The sequence below is a fragment of the Peromyscus eremicus genome, chromosome 7 (genome assembly GCF_949786415.1).
Source record: "Peromyscus eremicus chromosome 7, PerEre_H2_v1, whole genome shotgun sequence".
Classification (NCBI taxonomy): domain Eukaryota; kingdom Metazoa; phylum Chordata; class Mammalia; order Rodentia; family Cricetidae; genus Peromyscus; species Peromyscus eremicus.
Window position 1 is genome coordinate 34,405,245 of NC_081422.1, and position 22,532 is coordinate 34,427,776.

The 22,532-nt window shown below is 44.9% G+C and overlaps 1 protein-coding gene across 2 annotated transcripts; it reads left to right on the plus strand.

The window, feature by feature from the left end:
* Positions 1-522: 522 nt before the first annotated feature.
* Positions 523-21,129, plus strand: Znf202 (zinc finger protein 202). Of its 2 annotated transcripts, XM_059267659.1 has the most exons (7): positions 523-635; positions 15,120-15,615; positions 16,197-16,407; positions 16,775-16,863; positions 17,649-17,778; positions 18,332-18,451; positions 18,800-21,129. In XM_059267659.1, the coding sequence occupies exons 2-7, from the start codon at positions 15,214-15,216 to the stop codon at positions 19,768-19,770; spliced, it is 1,923 nt and encodes a 640-aa protein (XP_059123642.1). In that variant the 5' UTR covers positions 523-635; positions 15,120-15,213; the 3' UTR covers positions 19,771-21,129. The 2 variants fall into 2 exon arrangements, with proteins under 2 accessions (XP_059123642.1, XP_059123643.1); XM_059267660.1 differs by lacking the exon at positions 523-635 and having other exon boundaries at positions 15,315-15,611.
* The last annotated feature ends 1,403 nt before the right edge of the window (positions 21,130-22,532 follow it).

Consider the following 22,532-nt stretch of genomic DNA (forward strand, 5'->3'; position numbering starts at 1 on the left):
CACCACCATCTTCTTACTGAGCTCCCCCAACGACATGCCAGTTTTTAGTCCTAAGAGCAACAACAGTATTAGTCTGCCCTTTTCACACGATGGTCAGAGTTGACAGACAGACGTGCTGGTAGCGCAGCTGAGCGTGCCCGCCAAGAGCCAGCATTCGGACTCAACGCTTTCGTTTCTATTCTTCCACGCTTGGAGGACAACAAAACTGCGTGGGAAGGAGGGGGCGGGGTCCCTCGTGGAGGTGTAGATACCAAAACCAACATGAAAGATGAAAACAAAACCCTGTAGGAGGTAAGCCATGAATCCCAGACCCAGGGAGTTGATTGATTTGTAGCAAAGGGGACTGGGCACAGAGGGCAGCGGTCCAGGGAAGGCTTTTCCCACATGGGTCTCTCTGGAGCCCCAGGGCCTCAACCCCCAGAAACACACCGAGCCGGCCAACCCTCCCACTGCCTAGACCGGCTCCCGCACGGGCTCGGAGGCGGGGCGAACGGACGCTTCCGCTTCCGGGCGCGGAGGCCCCACGTGTTCCGACCCGCTGGGCCCCGCGCGACTCGGATCCCGATCAGCTCTTTCGGCCGGGAGTGGGTGGGGGAGCACCGGGCAGGGGAGGAGCCGCTGGAGCCGCGGGAGACGTGAGTGTCCGGGGGACCTGGCCGGCGAACGGGCACCGCAGCGGGTGGGGAGTGTGAGCCGGGCGGGGCAGGAGCGTGGGGAGGGGCTGTAGACCCCGCCCCCCCGGCGCCCGGGGATAGCGGCTGCCTAGGGAAGGGGCGGCGGCGGCGGGGTCCCCACGGCCTGGGCGTTGTGGTCCTGTCACCTCCCCGCGGCCGGAGCCTGAGCCGGGTGGTGCTCCAGGCTTCTTCTCTGACCAGCTAGCTGCCTCTTTCCGCCCCCCTCTCGGGCCTGCGGACACGCACTGTGCCCCTCGGATTGCATCCATGCCAACTGCTCCCGGTACCCCAGAACCCAGTGGGGAGTGGTCTAGGCCCCTTGACACCCATCTTCCCCGCTTCGCCAGTCTTTACACCCTGCCGCTCACATTGCTCGAGAACCCTTTCGCTGGCTTTCCCTTCCCTCCTTCCCGGCGAACCCCGCCCCCTTCACGGGCGAGCTTATCACCTGTGATCATGCCAGGCACTGGAGACCGGCTAGCTTGTGGCTCTCACCTGTCGTAGTGACAGACTCAGAACTTCCCTGTAGCTAGAGGCTAGTGTCTGCTCTTGCAGCTTCCTTCTTCCTACCTCTAACAAACAGCCAGTTCACCGGCCTCTTCTCCACCTCACCGCACCAGCTGCAGGACTTGTCTTAGTCGACTGAAAAGTTTGCTAGTTTATATTCCATGGCTGCACTGGTCCTCTCACACACTTTAGTCCCCCTGAGCCGTGGCTGTCTGTTCTTGGTGCTGAACTCCCCAAAGGGAGGCATATGGGCCCAGCTGATCTTGAACTGCCTTGGTCCTGGACAGCAATATCACATCCAGGGTTTTGATGACAGGCTACCCTTAGAAATACTTGTTCTCTGTCCCTGCTCTGTAGGTGAGAGCCAGGGAAGCTACGCTGGAATCGCAAAGCTTCTCTTTGCAGCTTTTCTTCCAAGCAGCCCCATGGACCTTGATCCAGAAAACTACCTTAAAGAGGTGTCAGGGTGGCCATGGAAGGCTTGTTGGGAGAAGCAAGGGACAGTGGAGTAGTTACTTTGTACCATCTGTCTTGAGTAACTTTCTGCCATTACTGCCTAACATAGAAGGGTGGACAGAGTTGGAGGGAAGTGCGACATTGTTCTTCCCAGGACCACCAGACGCTGATCTTTCCCCCTCTCACCTCCACATACATACCCTTTTGCTCTCTGTATACTTGCAGGAGACAGTCATTTCAAGGGCACTGCAAGATTTGCGTCACTATGAGGGACTCTTGTCATTACAGAATATACAGGTGCCTGCGCAACTTGACACAGACATAAAACGGTTCTAGACTTTCTGCTTCTGTTGTCTTATTCTTGCCTGAATGTGGACATCACTGGATAAATTTGTTCCTTTCTGGATAAAACCTCACACTTACTTCCTTTGTCCATGTAGTGGGTGCCAAGTTTAGCACACATGAAATGCTTATTAAACACAGAATGCTTGGCCTTCATGCCCAGAATCTGCGTGTGAGGCCGAAGTGGTGCTGTGTGGTCTGGATTGATCACTTCGAGAGCCACTGTGATTTTTCCGGACCTCGTGGCAGCCACCTTTGAGGACAGAGACTTGAAAATACTAGTGGTGTTGCCTCATCTTTGGTGGGTGATCTTACCATTCAAGTCTGAGTTATTTGTGAAATTAAATGCCTTGAAGACAGAAAGCCAAATGCTCATCATCCGTTATGGCAAGTTAAGATGAAATACTGATGAGGTTTTGTTTGTTGTTTTGTTTTTTCTTTCCCTAATATTGTTTTGGTTTTGATTTTGGTTTTTTGAGATAAGGTCTCTCTTTGTATCCCTGGCTGTCCTGGAGCTCACTATATAGACTAGGCTGGCCTCGAACTCACAGCGGTCTGCCTGTCTCTGCCTCCGAGTGCTGGAAGTAAAGGCTTAGGCCCAGCTCCCTTGATTTTCTTAATTCCCTTGATAAAGTGCTTGCTGCTCAGACCACACACATATTCCAGGTTTGTGCTGTGAATTCCTGATACTGCTGAAGTCCCTGCTTCTTCCTGATTGCCTGTTAAGTTTAAGGTCAGAGCCTTTGCTTTCTTCCCCCTTCAGCACCTGGAGTAGTATGAGATATAAAATTGAGGCTCAGTGTCTGTTTATGGATTGAGTCACCTCTCTGCACTTCTTCCCTCAGAATTTCCTCCACTGATATTAACGCAGTCTGTGCCTTCAGCTGTCCCCCATGAAGGACTCATTACCAGGAAGCCCTGGCACCCACTGATTTCAGTGCTTCTGTATCCAAGTTGGGGCATGTATTTATTGAGCTCCCTTTCTACAAACTACCTTGAAAAGTGCTAGGCCCCAGGAGCATATCCTTGCTTAGGGGACCTAGCTCACCAAGGAAAACCCTCTTGCTGGGTTTTCTTCTGCTCTCTCAGATTCCTCTTGGTCAAACCACAGAGACTGCAACCTTTATCACATATATGCAAGAAAGCCTCAGATCAAGCCAAAAGGAAGTCACCTAGCATAGAGTAGTGGGTAGCCAGGATGTATTAATAGTACAGACATAGAAAGTAAATTGTCCTGAGTTACTTACATCCACCCCTGGGATCCTCTGGCTACATTCTTGTTAGTTATCCTGTTCCCTGTTGTGAGATTGTCATTGACTGTGTTTGTTGTGGGAATTTATTGTGTCTGCTGAACTTTGGCTGCCAAATAATAAATACTGATTTCTTCCTGGTGGGTGTCAAATTTGATGTCCCTTATTTTTTCAGCTTCAGATTAATTTATGGTATTTTGTCTTAAATTTGTATGTAATGATTGACCCACATTATTTAGGTCAATAACTAATTCTGGGTACTATCCATTAAATGCAGGAAGCTTCATGTCATGTTGAAAGTTAACAAACATGGTCAGGGTGGCCAGATAGGCAATTCTTAAAATATGTATTTAATCCAACCTATCTCAGTTCTTTAGTAAACCTCTTTGATTATCCCTCACTAATCCATTGTGAACCAAACAATAAACAAAGTACTTGTCTTTGTTCCTTCTGAAGCCCCTCCTATCATCATAAAATCCAGTTAACTTCTCATAGGATGATCCACTTTGCCTTTAGACAGGAAAATCATCTCCTTCAAAATGAGCTGACACAGCTGGTCCAGGGTGCCATGTCTTTACAGGGTAGAGCAGGGTGTCATGTCTTTACAGGGTAGAGCAGGGTGTAGAATGTAAGTCTTCTGTCAGGAAGAACTGTTTTAATCATTGCTACCTACATCTGTGTGTGTGTGACAACAGAGAAACATTTTGTTAGAGACTTAATTGCTCTGGTTTTTGTATTTTCAGTTTACCTTATGCTCAATGACATTTTTACATCCAGCTTAACCCTTAATGCTGACGACAAAGGCAGTCAAGTTTCAGTGTAGAAGATCATTAAACCTCAGCCATACTGACCTTCCTGTACCAACCACTACTTAATTGACCTCTCATTTCTTCCTGTCTTCTCCTTTTCTATTCCTCATTTTGTTTCTTAAAATCTATTGTAAGAAGCTTTGAGTTAATATTTCCTTGGTATTTACATAGGACTTTTATAAAGGAAAAAGTAGAGGGAAAAAAAAACAGTTTTCAGGGTGGGGCTGTAGCTCAGTGGTAGAGCACTTGCCTAATATGCAGAGTTCTGGATTCCATCCCAACACTTCTGAAATCAAACCAGTTTTTCAGCATGGTTCAAAGCACACTGATCATGACATGTGTGAAGACCAGAAGCCAGGGAATGCATTGCTTTCATTTTCTTTGCCTTCTGGGCTGAGCTTTCACAGGACTTGAGCTATACTCACTGGCTATGAATCACATTGCCTCCTGCCAACTGCAGAAAGGGAAGGGTCTTTGCTTCTGGTAAGTAGAAGCCTTGCTGGTTCCACCTTCAGTTAAAGACCATGTCATCAAGGTTCTGTCCCATCTATGTTCAACAACTCATTTCATTCAGGTTACAGTGCCTCCAGAGCAAAGACTGTTGGCTTTTTGGGTTGAGTCTAGCACTTCACTTGTGCTTAGACAGTAAACAGACCAACCCTTTCCCTGTGAGATCCAATTTTTCTTTCATAATTATGAAGAAATAAAATGAAACTTTTGCTTATTATTTAAATCTTGATTTCTCAAAAGGATTTAAAAGAGCTTGAAGCAGAAAATAATGCCATATTGAGCATCTACCCAGTGCTGGATTCTATTCCAAGAGATTTTTGTAAATTATTTCATTTACTCCATAAAATGAGCATGTGAGATAGGTAGTGTTAACCACATTTCAAGGATAAAGCTGAGAGTTAGAGAAATTGTGCGGTGTAGCTTATGAAAGTAGAGATACATACCCAAGATTCCAGCACCATATTACCATTACATGGGAAAATGGGATGTGCATCTGTACATAGAACAGTTGAAGTAAGCATGAGAATTTGGCTAGTGGAAGGGCCATATTGTTAGATTCTTTAATTTTGTAGAGCACCAGCCTTAGAAGAAAACAGTTAAAGGTTTGAATTAATTGTTTTTACTCTAGAACAGCCAGAAGGCCCTAGTAAGCTCCACTAAGCAGTTGTATTCACAGCCACAGATTATGGGGCTGCATTTGGCATTTGTGTGACTTCCTGGAGAGGTGTGAACAGATATCCACACCAGATAAGATATAAAAGATAGATCAAAGAAACTCTTCTACCCATATAGTTTGGTAAGCCATTGAGTACATTAATAACAAGTAGGGGTTACTTGTAGGCACAGAGGTACCAGCATCACCAAACAGTTCACCCCAAAATGGACAACTCCCATAGTTCCCTGCTCAGTCTGAAAGTGGCTCCCTCAGTGTCTTCACCACCAGTTGCTTCCTGTTTATATCATCTTGGAGAGAGGCCTCATGAATCTTGTAACTGTATGAGCTTCCTGAATCAGTGAACTTCCAGAGCCTAAGTATCATTAGCTTTGTGAGGCTTAGGAACCACACCCTGCCACCTCTCCAAAGGGGGCTATTTCATTTGGGAGGAGCACTCACTCCTTCCTGTGGCTCGTATGTTCTTTCCACTCTATCTTCTGAGGTGTTCCCTAAGCCTTTGAAGGGTAAAAGAGGTGGCTGAGAATTTTCTTCCATTTCTGGGTGGGCATGGGGCCACAGTGCCATAGTAACAGTCATTTACTCTTGGCAGCTTGAGAGATTGTATCAGTCTCTGTAGTACCCACTTGGGGAGGTGGGGGAGCAGCCTTCCTTCTCTATTAGAGACTGATAACAGCAGTAATCTGTGAGTATAAGCAACTGTTTCAAAGGCAGTTAGGTACATCTCATTCACATTAAAACTACTACTGTTTCCGTAGTAGTAGTAGTTTCCTCACCCCTGTCCCTCCTGACCTCCCTAGCCACAAGTATTTGCTTTGGCTTAACAAAAGTAGCTGTTAGTCGCTCCCGTAGAGCAGGCTTTAAATCAAAGCAGAAAGCAGCTGGTTGCACACGTAGCAGTTCGCCATTATTGCAACAGCTGGCGTATCATTCCTAAAGAATGTTCATAGTGTAGAACATAGAATTTACACCTGGGCAGGACCGTTGGTGACATTTCTCCCACAGTAGACTGCATAGCACCTTCTGGCACTATGAAAACCATCCAGCAGGTAAGAAGCTTCCAGCTCAGTCCCAGATTGATTTCTTGTGTCCTGTAATCAAAGCATGCAATGTCTTCCGTAATAGAGTCTTACCATTTAGTTCCAATGTGAAACCAGCAGCAGTGGCAATAGCTTGTATGGAAGTGAGGTAGGAGGTGAGGGGGGAACTCAGGTCTCCTTGGCTAATAGCTCATAGGAGTAGTGTGGGATTTTCACTCAGCAATCTTATGACTCTTGGGAGTGCCCACTCACATAGGATGACTTTGCAGACATTTTGATTGCCTTGCAGATTCTCTTCTAAGTCTGCAAGACACTCAGTGGATTAACATTATAGGACGATACCTTTTACACTGAAGGCCGGGTCTCTGAAGGCTTATCATCCATTCCAAGTAAATACCAGTTGGTCTTAGGCAGCTAAGAGAAAGAACTGTTATTAAGGCCCAATACAGCATGAAAAGATCCTATTGTTTGAATCATTTGTTTTCTCAAAGAGCAGTGTTAGGTACAGTTGTGTAGATGGAGGCACTACTGTATTGCACACTCTAATCATAGTCATTCTCCCTAAGCCATCCACTGCATGCTGAAGACCCACCTTGCATTCCCTCACTGGGTTCTATGGGGCCGGCTTGCACTGATGGGCTAGCTTGGCTAAGGGCAAGCAGGCCCTTATCTTCCATACTACACTTGCTGCTAGAGTCATCTCTGATTCTAACAAGCTTCAGGTTATTGTCATCCCTCTGTCAGCCACACATGGCTGTTAAAAGGGCCCTGGCCTAAGTGACCTCAGTATACCTTCCATGTTAGAGGCTGATGGCAGCAATAGTCTGAGTATCAGCCTTAGTATGCCTTTTTGCAGAGAAATATTCACAGCATCCTCTGGAGGACAGCTGCCTGCTCCTAGGAAAACCTCAGTCTTTTCACTTGTCCTGCTTTGTCATCCTGGTCTTGTTTCACCAGTTTATGGAACTGGTCAGTCTTCAAAGCTTTGGAAAATCTCAAAAACACACATTTGGCCTTTTATCAACACCCTCCCAAGAACTCCAGCTCATGCTAAATCTTGCCACATTTGCCTTTCAGTAGCCAAGAAAGACTCCCTTCTATGCTTTCCTGATCTCATTTTGATTACTTTAGCATCGTAAACACCCAATATACATTCTGTTCTGAGTATTCAGATCCACCAGAACTTCTCTGCCCAATAAAGAGCATGCCCTGCCATGGACTTAGCAAAGCTACTAAAGCCTCTTAGGAGTACCAAGGTCCTTCCTGAGTCAACCTCTTCACTTTCCTCAGCAGCCCTGTCTAGTCTTGTGAGCTGGGTGTCAACCACCACTTATCACATGTCCAGTTCCTTCAATAATGCTTACCCTCCTTCCTCTGCTGTTTTCCAGTTCCTGATAATCCTGAAGGAAGTTCTGAGCCAACCATAACCAAATGACCCTACTGGCTTATATGAGCTGTACTTGGGAGACTGGTCTTCCTCATACTGCTTCAGGTTATGTGTACTCTGTCTCAGGGAGGGATAAGTAGTTATGTGTCTCAGTTTCTTCTTTGATGCTTAGATTGATCCCATCTGCCCTCGTGTCTCATAGCCTTATGATCCAGGCTATAAGAGACTCTCATACTTTGTTTTATCATCTGTTCAGTTAAAACGTTTCATGTGTACAGCATTCCCTTATTCTGTACAGGGCCACTAGTCACCCCCACCCCATCATGCTGAATCATGAATTTTCTCTTCCTTTGTATTAAAGGTTGGAATTAAGGAGTGTCTTCTTTCACTTTTGCCCTCTTCACTGACTGACTTTCTCATGGAATCCCAGTTTCTAAATTGGAGGTGGTGGAATGGAGTGCTTTTTAGAAGGGATCTAGTTTGTACTGTCTCCTTACACCTGCCAAATGTAGGAAATGACAAACCAACACCCCCATCTCATCTTACCTCTTTTTTCCACCTTCTGCCAAGTCAGAGGACAGCATTCCCATGTCTTTCCTATCAGAATTCCTCCCTTACGTGGACAAGCTCTTCCTGGACAGACAACTGAGCTCAGTTGAATACCTTTTCACTCACAACAATAATTGCTACCTTAGCCTGCTTATGACCACATCCCATATATTCTACTTTCAGGGTTTGTGTATATTCTCAAGTTAATCAGCTTTTGGAAGAATGCCTCCACAGTTGCATGGTAGGCCCAATTCACTAGGGAAGATAAGATGTCAACTGGCACTGTCCCAAAGGATACTCCATTCTCATGTCTTCACGTTGGTGGCATGTCTTATTACCCATTGCATGAAGTTGCCACTATAGAAAGGAAGCACACTATTCCATATCAGAAAGGTAATACAGGATATATATCCCATGCAGAAAGGTCGTCACATCAGAATTGCCTCTGTGGATATTCTGGTCTCAGATCAGTCTTAGCTGCATGCCTTAACCTGTCACAGTGACTGTGCAGCTGCTCCTCCCCAGCTTATCTTTGATTCTTTCAGACCCTGTTCACTTACCAGTTGTGTTGTGTGTCTTTTGGGGGAGTTGTGAACAAATGGTTCTTCACCCCTAAATAAAGTATTAATGGCAGACCAAAAAGAAATAATTCTATCCAAGTTTAGTTTGGTGATCTGGTGAGTTTATTACAGGAGTATGGGTGAATCAAAGGCACTTACATCACAGAAAGGATCTGCCCCAGCATGGGTGACAGTTGATGAAAACTGTCTCCCTGGATCTCCCTGCTTAAGTTGAAGGCAGTGCTGCCAAGGAGTCTGCCGTCCACATCAGTTGCTTACTGCTTACATAACCTTGGGGATTAGGTTTGATGAGTATGACAGCTCAGCTTCCTGAGTCTTGTAAGTTTTGTAGACATCCTAAGCCTTGTTTCATCACCTCCCTAATGAGCTTCACTCTTCCCTCAGGAATGACTACACATCTACTAAATATAATCATTTAAGTCCAACTGCTAGTTAATTGTCTAAAGGCTATGTTCTAGTAAAAAGGTCACCCTTTTTCCTGTAGCTAGAAAAGACACCTTTTAGGCTACAAATTTGAGTATTTTTTTCATGTCCTGTGGTTTTCTATGCTCAAGAGAACTGAGTTAGAGCTAGCTCTGTCATGTGACACCTTCAGATAAGGGACAAAGAAAGCTGATCCACGAATAGTAGAAAGGTCTTGGTTTTAGTTTCCCCATGCCTCCTCTCCTAATCATTCTTTGTGTACTCTAACAATGTATGTTCAAGAGGCCAGGTCATGAATTGAATTATCCCCAAAGTGGCCTGAAGATTACTCCATCACACTGAAAACCACTGAGAATGTCCTGTTTACTTACAATGCAAACAATAAATTTGTCTTTATTCACTTATCCAGCACACATTTTGCTGGACATGGTTTCTATCCTTCCCAGAGACAGAAACTCAGGAAATGTTGTATGCCCTCATCAATTACGAAGCAAGTACTTACTGTTTGCCAGACTTTGAGCAGGGTACAACATGCCCCTCCCTTCAGACCCTATATAGTTTCATGAGTTATCCTGCCACCAGAGGAACGGGTTTTTTTGTTGTTGTTGTGTTGTTGTTGTTGTTGTTGTTGTTGTTTGGTTTTTTGAGACAGGGTTTCTCAGTGTAACAGCCCTGGCTGTCCATGGAACTACCTCTGTATACCAGGCTGGCCTTGAATTCTGCCTCTGCCTCCCCAAGTGCTGGGATTAGTGGGATTAAAGGCACCACCACCCAGCTCAGAGGAACAATTTTTACAACACAATGCATACTGTGAAATAGAGAGACTCATGCTTTTATTATTCATCACCTGGGAGGGGGTCAGTTAGGAGGGACTCAGAAAAATAGATCGGAAGGAAGAGTGAGTTAGGCAAGTGAAGGCTTAGTGAAGGTGTTTCCCAGAGAAACTGAGAAAATCCTGTTAATGGGAAACAGGAGATAGAAACCAGTGATTTGAGCATGGCTCTCCTGGAGGTGGCACTCTTGGTAGAAGAGAGAGGGCCCTGGAGGCCAGCTCTTAGAGAACCTTGAGTATCAGAGATTCTCTGGTGAGTCAGAAATCTCGGGGAACTGAAGAGATAGCTCAGGGTTTGTTAAGTGCACTTGCTGCTCTCACAAACTGAAGTTCTGTTCCAAGCACTGAATGTCAGGCAGCTCACAATTACCTGTAACTCCAGCTGCAGGGAATCCAATAGTTTTTGGCTTCCTTAGGCACCGATACACACATTAAATCAAACTCAATCTTTAAAAAAATCACTTGAGGTCCAAATAACATACTAAAATTATTTTTCAGGAGTACCAGGACTACTAAAACCATTAGTGATGAGCTAGAAACAAAGGAAATTCTACCCATTTTTAATTCTACCAAGAAAAAATACAACTTCACTAAAGATGAGCATAAAGTTCAAAACAAAACTGCAGACTATCAAGAAGTAGAGAAATTTAGCACAAGATGACATAGGAATGCTAGAACTAGGCAAGATGGTTTAATGGGTAAAGGTGCTTGCTGCCAAGCTTAATGACCTGATCCCTAGAACCCACTTGGTAGACAGAGAACGAACTTCTGCAAGTTGTCCTCTGACCTCCACATGTACACCATGGCATGGCCACATTCACACACAGTTTTTAAAAAGAATTACAGAACTATCAAAAACATGAAAGCTATATTGCAAATGATTGAAGACAATATAATGCAATAACTTGGATTAAGAGAAATTTGGGAACCATGTGATCACTGGCCATGGGTCATACAAAGTGCAGCAGCAGTCAAGGTACAGCTATCTGGTCAAGTGCTAACCTTGAGGGTTGGTTGCAGGCAACTGCAGTGCAGAACAAAATGATTGACAAATAAGGAGTCCCTGGGATGGATAACGTTGTCTGGAAGAGGACAGAGCCAAAAACAGTTGTAAAACTTGAGTTCAAGTGGTTCCCTCAGCACACAGTACCTGACAGAGGCCAGTGCTTTTCCAGGGTTGAGACTAGGCATTCAAATATGGTAGTATGTTGTGCTCAACTAGAGAGTTTAATGCAGATGAAGATATGCATTTGAAGACATTTTGTTAAAATTAACAAAACTAAATGAACTAGGAAAATATAAGTATAGATATGGAAAGATGTGTTGGCTGCTAAGGTAGGAAAAAGACATGAGAGTGGAGATTCATTCATTTTAAGTGCATTTATTGTGTTCTTTGTAATAGGCTTTAGAGAGTAAAATTCACAGTTCCTAACTGAAAGGATGCAAAAGTGACAGATAAACAGCGCTGGTGGCGGCCTTGGTTGCGGTATGGAAAGGTCAAGGTCATGACAGAACCCAGTGTTCAGAGCTTTATTAGGAGGGGAAGCAGGGAGAGAGAGGGTCCAGGCCTGGAGAGAGAGAAAGATGGGGCGGGGGGGGGGGGGGGGGGGACCAGAGCAGAGCAGGGAGCAGAGGGAGCATGATGTCAGCATCTGGCTTTTAAGGCACGTACATAGTCGCCAGTGCCCACTGATGACATAAGACACAAGACCCTGAGCTGCACATGTGCAGGAGTGAGGGCAGAAATTTCACAAGGAAAATAAATAGGTAGTGACAGAGATGGACCCAGGTTGCTTTTGACCCACTTAGGTGATTTCCAACCAAGTGTAAGGGTAGAGAGAATAGTATCTAAGGAAATGTCTCAGAAGACACAAAACCTAAGCTATGTCTTAAAAGATAAGTAAAGTTTAGCCTAACTAAAGGTCACAGTTGGGAAGAGTAGTGTGTGACTTTCCTCCAAGCCAACCAACTGCCATCTTGGAGCATTCAGCTGTGCCCCCTTGCAAACGACCCCAGCTGGGCTTGTTTATAGTTCTCTCCCATCTATCCAACTGCTCCGTACGGACTGTCAACTCAGCACATTCCCTGGGGAAGGGGCCAGAATACACACACAAACGTACCAGAGAAGACTAGAGCAGGGCCTCCATCTATGCAGCTATTAGGGAAGCATTACATCCCTGCTGGGTAAAGCTTTCTAGGTGTGTCTCTCTTCGGGAGGAGTGACCACATCCCTGTAAGTAACTCCTCACCTGTTCTCCATAAGGTTGACTAAAAAACACTTTCATTCCCCAGAGTGAAGTGTGATAGGATCATGCCTCTGTTTGTTGTTAGGAATTTAGGACAAGGGGTAGCTATTGCTTATGTTTCTCCTGGGAAGGAATCTTAACAATTCATATTCAAAGGCTAAAGTGCATGGGACATGTGTAAATATTGTATGCACCCAGTTCAGGAATAGGGGGCATGGCTGTAAAAGACAGCAAAGTGAGTAACAAGATTAAGGCCAGCTAGAGTGTGATATGCTTAGAGAAGCTCATTCACTTAAGAAAAAAAGCAGGAATGATTAAAGGATCATCACTAGGGGAAGAACATCTCAAGATTCACTGTGACAGCTAACACTGGTAACACTGGATCAGGGTGTCCAAACTTTTGACATTGCAAAATCAATGTCATCTACAAATGAATTGACTATATTAATAGTTATCCTGGGAAATGTGTGGCCCACAGGCTGCATAGACGTACCTGCTAAAGAATGGTGACTTGAAAATAGCAACTCCCGAAAGCAAGGTAGTGAGAAAGGAAAACTACTAAGAAATAGCCATACACGCTGGGCGGTGGTGGCGCACGCCTTTAATCCCAGCACTCGGGAGGCAGAGGCAGGTGGATCTCTGTGAGTTCAGAGGCCAGCCTGGGCAACAGAGTGAGTTCCAGGAAAGGCACTAAAGCTACATAGAGAAACCCTGTCTTGAAAAAAAAAAAAAAAAAAAGAAAAAGAAATAGCCATACACCTTGTAGCAGTCAAAAGAGGACAGAGTGTGGGGAGTGTTTGCAATAAGTACAGTCTTCAAAATGCAGGGAAGCCCAAAAAGCCCTGCTGTTGGCCCTCAGTGCAGTCACTAGAGCAGGTGGTACAGAGAGTGGGTAAGATAGACTGTAAAGAACTTTGTGTGCCCTGCACAGGGTTTCAGATGATCTTCTAACATTTTAAACACTACTTTTTATAATACTGAGTAATGCCATTGGAAGTATACTTTAGAAAGTTAATAGTTAACATTGAAGTTCTATCTCCCTTGTGAACATAACAAACAGTAAGACATTTAATCTCAAATTTACACTAACAGAAAATATCATTTCCATTCTGTTGATGAGAAAAGTCATTTACAGAGAAAACTTGCCACCGGGCCGCACTCATGTCTCATACCTGCTAAATGATAGCAGGCAGGTATAGGCACTCTTACCTCCCCTTACTTCCCTTGATATTACCCAACCAGGGATCTCAACAGAATGGCAAGTAGCATTTCTAAAGACATAACTGTCTAGATGTACTGAATCAGAATGCCTTTTGGAGAGTAATGCACAGCAAAAGCTTCACAGCTGACTTACTATATTTTACTCATGGTTGAGTACTCCAGGGAGCACACATAGGAACTCATGGCTGTAGTTCAGTCAAGGTGGTAAGGACCACACTGAAGTAACAGGGAGGAAGAAGAGTAAACATTTAGAATTTTAAGAAATAGGGTTGGTTTCATAAATTTTAAACAATGAGAAAGAAAGTTGAATCCAAGGATTACTAAATTGAGTATGTTCCTGCTGAGGCAGAAAGAAGGTAAGCTTGCAAGCATGACCAGAATAAATGAGTGTCCTTTGTGAACTTGAGGATCACTAAGTCATTCAGTTAAAGATGTTTTAGCAAGATGAAGACAGGCTTTTGGAGTGCTACTCATGTTAGTCTTTCCTCACTGCTATTTTTGAAGTCCTTAAATCTCCAAGAGTTCCCATTTTACAAAAGGTTAATGTGTGTGATGCAGCCTTACATAACCTGCACCCACCCTGTTGATATCTCAGGTTATACATGTTATGTGCCTGTGAAACAAACCATGACCACTGGGGCGTTTGTTAGTAGGCATTATGAGCAAGCATCCTTCCTTCCAGCCATTTAGGTACCAGGCTTTTTCTCTTAGGCCACCCACCAGCTCCCAAATCATGACACGGAGACTTATTGTTAGTTTTGATTGCTCAGCCTAGCTTAGACTCGTTTCTGGCTAGCTCTTTTAACTTAAGTTAACCTGTTTCTCTTTATCTACCTTTTGCCTTTTATCTTACCTTTTTACCTTCTTTCTGTATATCTTACTTTCACTGCTTCTCATGTCTGCTGGCTTCTTGCTCCAGTGTGTCTCTCTCTTTCTTTCCTCTCTTCTTCTCTCCTCCCCTCTCAAGCCTAGATTTCTCCTGTTTATTCTCTCTCCCTGCCAGCCCCACTATCCTTTTTCCTGCCTAGCTATTGGCTGTTCTGCTTTTTATCAGACCAATCAGATGCCCTAGGCAGGCAAGGTGAAACAGATGCAACATGTCTTTACATAATTAACCACACATCCTTACATCGTTAAACAAATGCAGCATAAACAAAAGTAGTACACCTTTACACAGTAGTTAAAGTAATATTCCGCAGCATAACAAATGTAACACTGGGGAAAAAAAAGAAAAAAAAAGATGTAACACATCTTTCCCTAGTTAAAATAATATTCCACAACAATGGGTAGCTCAGAATGTGCTGGCTAGAGTCTAGACAGGAAACAATGAAGCCAGACTAAAGAAGTCAGCAGAAAGGAAGTACAAGAAAGACATCAGGAGGTAAAACTACAGTGTTAAGGTTATAGCAGTGTACTGCTTTCCTCTGCGCTAGGAGCCTTGCCTAGGAAGTGAGGCAAGTGAGGGTAGAGGAGCTTGCTAGGCTGAGTGCATTTCATTGAACATACAGTTATGGAGACGGGGTGGTAATTATTTAAGAAGTGTGTGAAGGATTTCAGAACTGTTGTCTCTGTATAACTGCAGGCATCTATTCTCTTTCATCTTTACTTCTCTATCCTAGGTCCCTTGGGAGGAGCCTCTTGAGGTACCCAGTCTGAAATGCGTTAATACCAATGTGAGGCCTAAATGGTGTGATAACACCCAAGAGCCAGGAAATGGCCACAGCCTTGGAACCAGAGGACCAAGATCTTTGGGAAGAGGAGGGAGTCATGATGGTGAAACTGGAGGACGATTTCCCCTGCGGGCCAGAGTCTGCCTTGCAGGGCGATGACCCTGTGCTGGAGACCTCTCACCAGAACTTCCGACGGTTCCGCTACCAGGAAGCATCCAGCCCTCGAGAAGCCCTCAGCCGACTTCGAGAGCTTTGTCATCAATGGCTGAGGCCAGAGAGGAGGACCAAGGAGCAGATCCTGGAGCTGCTCGTGCTGGAGCAGTTCCTCACTGTCCTGCCTGGAGAACTGCAGAGCTGGGTGCGCGGCCAGCGGCCCGAGAGTGGCGAGGAGGCAGTGACGCTGGTGGAGGGTTTGCAGAAACGACCCAGGAGACCAAGGCGGTGGGTGAGGAGGGGGAGTCCTGATCTGTGTGATGTGGAGGGGGCCTGTTTCCGGAAAGACTGGATGTGGGGAGAATATGAGGACACCATGAATTATCTTTGGGTTATGTCTAGATCCATGAGCCCCAACAGGACAGGGATGGATGGATGGATGAGTGTGACTTTCTAGGGTTTGAATCACCTGCCTGTGCCACCTGAAGGTTGGGGTTTTTAGATTCTTTGGATGTGGAACCTTGGGGTCCTCAGAAAGCAACTATTAGACTTCCTCAAAGTTCACCTAGACTCTTAATCCCAAGACCCCTCTCCTGGGATGGTAATCTGGGGGAGCAAACAGTAGTAGAAGACCTGAAAGAAGGAAGGGCGGAAACCTCGGGGCCCCAGATGACTGAAATAAAAGTAGAATAGTGCTAGTGTGTCCTCTGCCTTGTCTTTGCAAAGATAACGGGTTCTTTATATACCTATGCAACTGGAGTTTCCCTTCCTCATCCAATTCCCTCTGGGGGTGTTCCTCCTAAAATAACGCCTGATGACAACCAAGAATGTCCTCCTGACTCCATGGTGACTGGAAGTTAAAATTATTCCCAGGTAACCGTCCATGTTCAGGGCCAAGAAGTCCTGTCAGAGGAGACACTGCACCGAGGGGAGGAGCCGGAGTCTTCCAGTGAGCAACAAGATCCAACACAGACCTTGACCCCTGAGCAGCCCCATGAGGAAGCCCTGCAGAGCACAGATCTGGGGACACCGGAACAGGAGAGCTCACAGCATGAAGGGGAGCACCAGCCTCTGCAGGAAAGTGGTAGGAAGAAGCCTCAGCAGGAAGCAGAGATTTGGGCAAAATGAACTGGAAATGGGAGCGTTCTCCTATACCACACAGGCTGGAAAAATTGTAATGGAAAGAAAGCACAGAATCTTGATGTTGGGAGCAGAAAGAACCAGCTCGAACCTGCCTCAATATGGGGCCAAGTCTAAGTAGTGGTATTTCTGAGTGCTCCCAGCATTCCAGTGGGGTTATGACTAATGGTGGATAGGATAATTCACCTTAGACCGGTTTCTTGATTCTCTTAACAGAAGTTAAGGCCACTCTGTTCACTGGAGTAGAGGGTGCTCAGCCTCTTGTACTTGCGTTACTGATCTCTGTCTCCTTATTTTTTTTTTTTCCTTAGAGGTTCCAGTGCCCCAGGATCCAGACCTTCCTGCAGAACAAAGGTCTGGAGACCCAGAGATGGTTGCTCTTCTCACTGCTCTCTCTCAGGTAAATCCTATTCAGAATACATATTTGAAGGTCTGTTGGGTGTTAGCCATATGCTGAACAAATCAAGGATACAAGTATGCATGCTTCGAGTGTTCGTCTTCAGTTCTGTGGGTGTGCAGGATAAGGGAAGAAACTGTGTGAAATTAAACAGTTGTTTTCAACATCATCTTACTTGTCAGAGGTACTAACTGAAGGGACTTAGTGGGATCATTTTGCAGTATTTAGTGCAATTTTGAAGTTGGGTGGGTTTTGTTTATCATTTGTAAGAATGGCTAGTATGACTGCTGTGATATTTATGAACTATCCCTCTTGATAGCTTCAGATCCTTTCTTGTTCTGAAATTAGGTGGCTGAGAAAAAGGGATAGAATTCACTTTTGGTTTGGAAGTGTAGTCTAGCTGAAGAAAAGAATGCCCTCCTTGTTCTGACTATAGATGCTAATAGATGGGGTCCTTTGGGAAAGATTCCTAGAAAAGATGATTTTTACAGAGACATCCATCCCATTAAAACACCAAACAGGGAGGTGAATGCTTTAAGCTCTGTTTTAAACAATACCCTGAAGAAGAATGTAGTCTGGCCTGAAGAAACACAATGGGTTGGAGGAGCAGAAGCAAGGGGTGCTTTCCTGCAGTGCTGAGGTTCCGGAGCAGCCGCAGTGGGAGGCAGGCCCCCCAAAGGAAGTCCTTCTCCTGTTAGCATTCCCTTTGTCTGTGGGTGGATTCTGCCCCAAAACACAATAGGCTGCCTGAAGCATCTCATCCTGATTGAATCCTTGTGTCATTTCAGGGACTGGTCACATTCAAGGATGTGGCTCTGTGCTTCTCACAGGATCAATGGAGTGATCTGGATCCAACACAAAAAGAATTCTATGGAGAATATGTCTTGGAAGAAGACTGTGGAATTGTGGTCTCTCTGTGTAAGGAGTTGCATGTATTTCCAGGGCATTCTAGCCACAAACATCTTTTTCCTATCGGAGTATAGGGAATCAAAGACCCGTGGACTACGTGAACTAAAGTCTCACTTATGCATGCCTACCTCACAATGAGATTAAAGATGAGTTAGCTGAAGAAGATGCTCTCCTTCCAGCTGAAAGGAAGAAATAAAGATGCTTGGAAAAAAGGAATGGAAACCATTAATACAGAGAATGCAGTTAGAGTCTTTTGAGCTTTAATATTTAACTTTTGAAGTAAACATGAGTTTTGAAGCAGTAAAAAGAAAGGTAATCTGCTTTCCTCAACGAGAGGGAAGGAGCAAGGCTCACAGTACATATCTAGTTACTGAGACTCAGGTGAAGGCACAAGAAATGTATGAGATGGGCAGTACTTAGAGGTGCCAAGCTAAAGACTAGTAATATCTGACCATTTAACTTACATGTTTGCTCTGCCACCTACCAGTCCATAACGATCTGCTCTTAACTCGGGAAAATATTGAGCCAATCGTGATGTCCTTTTTTCCCATCTCTTGAGCAGCATTTCCAATTCCCAGACTAGATGATACCTCTCAGATTAGAGAAGAAGAGCCTCAGTTCCCAGATGTCCATGAATCTCAAGAGCCTGCAGAGCCAGAAATCCTGAGTTTTACCTATACAGGTGAGGAGTAGCAGACGGATCTGACCACCACATTGGACAGTTCCCTCTAAGCAGTACACCTCTTTCCTCCAAGGACCTTTCTCATTGGGTCCTTTTTCATTATTTTATCTTTTACTTTTTGTTACAGTCTCAATTTGTAGCCTAGTGGCCATACCCCGTACCCACTTACTGGTTCTTCTAATATGCCATCCATCACCAATGTCTTTCTCTGAAAGCCAGACTCTTCTGCCATTAGGCTCTTCTATACTGTCTCTATCATTTGTTAGAAAAGCCATTAAAAATCCGCTCATGATAGGAGGTGGTGTTGTTACTATAGCTTTTCCTTTTCTGTTTCTGCTCCTTCTATAGGAGACATGAGTGAAGATGAGGAAGAATGTGTTGAGCAAGAAGATACACACGGGTCTATTGTGGCAGACCCAGAAGTTCACCAGACTCCAGATTGGGAAATAGTCTTTGAGGATAATACAAGTGGACTTAATGAAAGAAGATTTGGTACAAATATTTCTCAAGTTAATAGTTCCACAAATATTAGGGAAACTGTTCCTGGCCACTCCCTGACAGGGAGGCAGCATACTTGCCCTCTATGTGCAAAAAGCTTCACATGTAATTCTCATCTCATTAGGCACTTGAGAACTCACACAGGGGAAAAGCCCTATAAATGTATGGAGTGTGGGAAAAGTTACACACGGAGCTCGCATCTTGCCAGGCACCAGAAAGTCCATAAGACGAACACCCCTCATAAACAGCCTCCAAACCGGAAGAATGTGGGTGCCCCTCTGACCCAGTCTGAGGGAAATACCCGTGTGGAGAAACCATATAGCTGTGATGATTGTGGAAAGCATTTCCGCTGGACTTCAGACCTGGTCAGGCACCAGAGGACACATACAGGAGAAAAACCTTTCTTCTGTACTATTTGTGGGAAAAGCTTCAGTCAGAAATCTGTGTTAACAACACACCAAAGAATCCATGTTGGAGGCAAGCCCTACTCCTGTGGAGACTGTGGAGAGGACTTCAGTGACCACAGACAGTATCTGACACACCGGAAGACACACGCGACTGAGGAGCTCTATTTCTGCAGTCAGTGTGGACGCTCCTTCAGCCATAGCGCAGCATTTGCCAAGCACCTGAAAGGCCATGCTTCAGTGAGGAACTGCCGGTGTGATGAATGTGGTAAAAGCTTTAGCAGGAGGGATCATCTCGTCAGACATCAGCGAACACACACTGGAGAAAAGCCTTTTACCTGCACCACCTGTGGGAAAAGCTTCAGCAGAGGATATCATTTAATCAGGCACCAGAGAACCCACACAAGAAAGACCTAGCTATGTGCCATGTGTGGAGAACTTTATTCGGCCCTCAACTGGGCTGGGCTGGGCTCTGTGGTCAACCTTAGAAGACCTTTTCTGAGGCATCTCTTTGACCTGCCCATACCTTATGTCACCTCTTCCAACAACCAAACAAAAGCCCTATCCAGAACTTCTCAAATTTTCTCAGTTGAGGTTTCTCCTTCACTGGCATGCTCCTGCCTCTACCTCATGGGTGTGAAGTAGGAGATTTGGGACTTTACGAAATTTTGTTTATTATATTTTGAGAAACCTAGGCTGTTCTGTATCCTGAAGACTACTTACCAGGCTCACCTTCAGTGTGGTCAAGGATAAATACTTAGGTCTGATAAGGGACCAGCCTAAAGGGGTCTGTCCTTACTGGGCTCAATCCATAAAGCACACAGCCCTAAACTCAAGACAGGAGGTTTGTGTCCTGAGAGATTGTCACACACTGATGGGCTAGCTGCAGGTTCCTCACGGTCTCACCTCTTCACTGTCCCTGTCCTTTGATGCTGGAGACACGGGGGAGAGTGTTAAAAGACAAATCCTTAGCCTACTTCACAAGGATTTTGGCAAGCTGCTCCCTTCCTCCCCTTGTCAGAATGACACCAAGTGCCATACACTGCTACAAAAGTGGGCCTAATCAAAAGCCCCCTGGGGCGCACCATCCCCTGTCTAAATCCTCCTGTCGTTAGCTTTTCCACTGTTCAGCTCCTGTCACTTTTGTCCCTTATATGCCTACTGCAAGGAAGATGTAGTGCTGGGGTGCTGAAGAATTCAGTAAAGCAGAATTAAGTCACGGGGAAATCCAGTCCGTTCCCACCTGTGTGTAAGCCGGTCCTCCTTCCTTTGGGTTGTGAGAGGGAATGTGGAGCACTGTGAGCGTAGAAAGGCACCATAACCAGTGCAGAATCACAACTGACTGGGTCACTTCCTTTACAGAAGGGAAACTAGAGAAGATGTAAAACCGCTTTGGAAGATATGAAACAGCTGTTGCCACTGGCCAGGACTGTTAGGACTATTGTGACACCGAGTCCTTAGTGTCCCTGCCTCAGTTCTCCAATGTCAGGGAAGATTATGAACCCTAGTACTTTGGACCCTGAGAATTCACCAGAAGTAAAGGGATTTTTATGTGTCTGTGTTATTTGGGGTTTTTTTATATATATAAGTTCATTTTCATGTAACTGTGAACTAAAAAGTAGTATCTCCTGGTAGCCCCAGGGTCTTTGACCTGTTCAAGGTCCCCTGGAGGCCGGAAAAACTCTGAACCTTGCGTGTCTGGCCATCTGGAAAGGACTGGGGAGAGATGCTCCAGAAATGGAGTGCAGGGTGTGGGATTAAAGCATGAGAAGGTGATAGACTTGTGTGCCTGCTTGTTTCTTGCTTATTTTACAAACACGAGGAATATGGTGGATTAGCAACACATCTTCCCAGCCCTAACATCCCAATGGGGAAATTATCTTAAGATGGACTAGTTCAGTTTTAATGCCAGTCAACTGATGTCATGGACATGCATATGAAATAAATGAAGTGATACTTGTAGCCAAGTGCCCCAATGTACAATTTGCCTAATCACTTCCTAGAGCTTCAGGTTTCTGATGCCTCTGAAGGCTATTTCTGCTTTAACTAGATTTGGAAGGACAAAGTTGTTTCCCACAGTAGTGAGGGCTTGAAGTGCTAGCATAGCTCTGGGTAGAATGTGTATACAGAGGGTCAAGCCTGGAGTTTGCACAAGAGACTAATATTCTACCATTTTTCAACCACGTATCTAAAGTGTAAGCAGAATTTGTCCTATGAGAAATGTCACTCAAAAGATAGTCTAAGCCGGGCGGTGGTGGCGCACGCCTTTAATCCCAGCACTCGGGAGGCAGAGCCAGGTGGATCTCTGTGAGTTCGAGGCCAGCCTGGGCTACCAAGTGAGTTCCAGGAAAGGCGCAAAGCTACACAGAGAAACCCTGTCTCGAAAACCAAAAAAAAAAAAAAAAAAAAAAGATAGTCTAATACTTTTATATTAGTACTTTCATACTAATCTCTTAAGGAACATAGAATACACTGGGAAAAAATTGGCTTTTCTCTAATTTGTCTCCTTGATTTTAGTAAGTAAAAAAATCTGTCAAGACAGTTCTCCGGAAGAAACATCTGGAACTGATGTAGTTGGGTGAAACAGCATGTCTACTGCTGTGGTCTCTGCAAAGTTTCCTGTGCTGACAGTGGGCCTCTGGTCCCATTTGTAGACTCCTGGAGAGATGCTCAAGCTCCCAAGGCTGAACACAGCCACAGTGGTACCTCAGATGAGGCAACAGCATTTCCACTGACCCTAGGACCGAGCACAAGATGCTCATTGCCAAGGGCCCACTTCTAGAATTAGTGAAGTCCTAGTGTCTTTTGTAAGGATAAATAAACAGGTTTTTAACAGTATATGGAGAAAGCTATAGTCCACTAAACTAAACAGAATGTCCAGCTTGTTGCAGCTGAGGAATGATGTAAAGATACGACTAGATTAGGAATAACCAATAATCTTTCAACCTTACTACCACAAAGTACCAAGAGAGCAAAGAAAATACGCTCCAAATTAGAAACTGATTAATTCATATGAACTGCATGGAAATTTTTGAAAATTGAATTAGCATCAAGTCATTAGAGCCAAAACCTTCATAAAGTCTTACTGCCTCCAGACTCCAAGTCAGGTGATAGATTTAATAAAATGTGTATTATTTCCACTATCTGAAAAAACACAAATGTGCCTAGTGATTCTTCTG

Excerpts from the sequence above, each read along its gene's own strand:
- Znf202 (XM_059267659.1), top strand. The coding sequence starts at position 15,214 with ATGGCCACAGCCTTGGAACCAGAGGACCAAGATCTTTGGGAAGAGGAG. Across the intron at positions 15,616-16,196 it reads CCAGGAGACCAAGGCGGTGG|GTAACCGTCCATGTTCAGGG; the intron begins GTGAGGAGGGGG and ends AATTATTCCCAG. Across the intron at positions 16,408-16,774 it reads CCAGCCTCTGCAGGAAAGTG|AGGTTCCAGTGCCCCAGGAT; the intron begins GTAGGAAGAAGC and ends TTTTTTCCTTAG.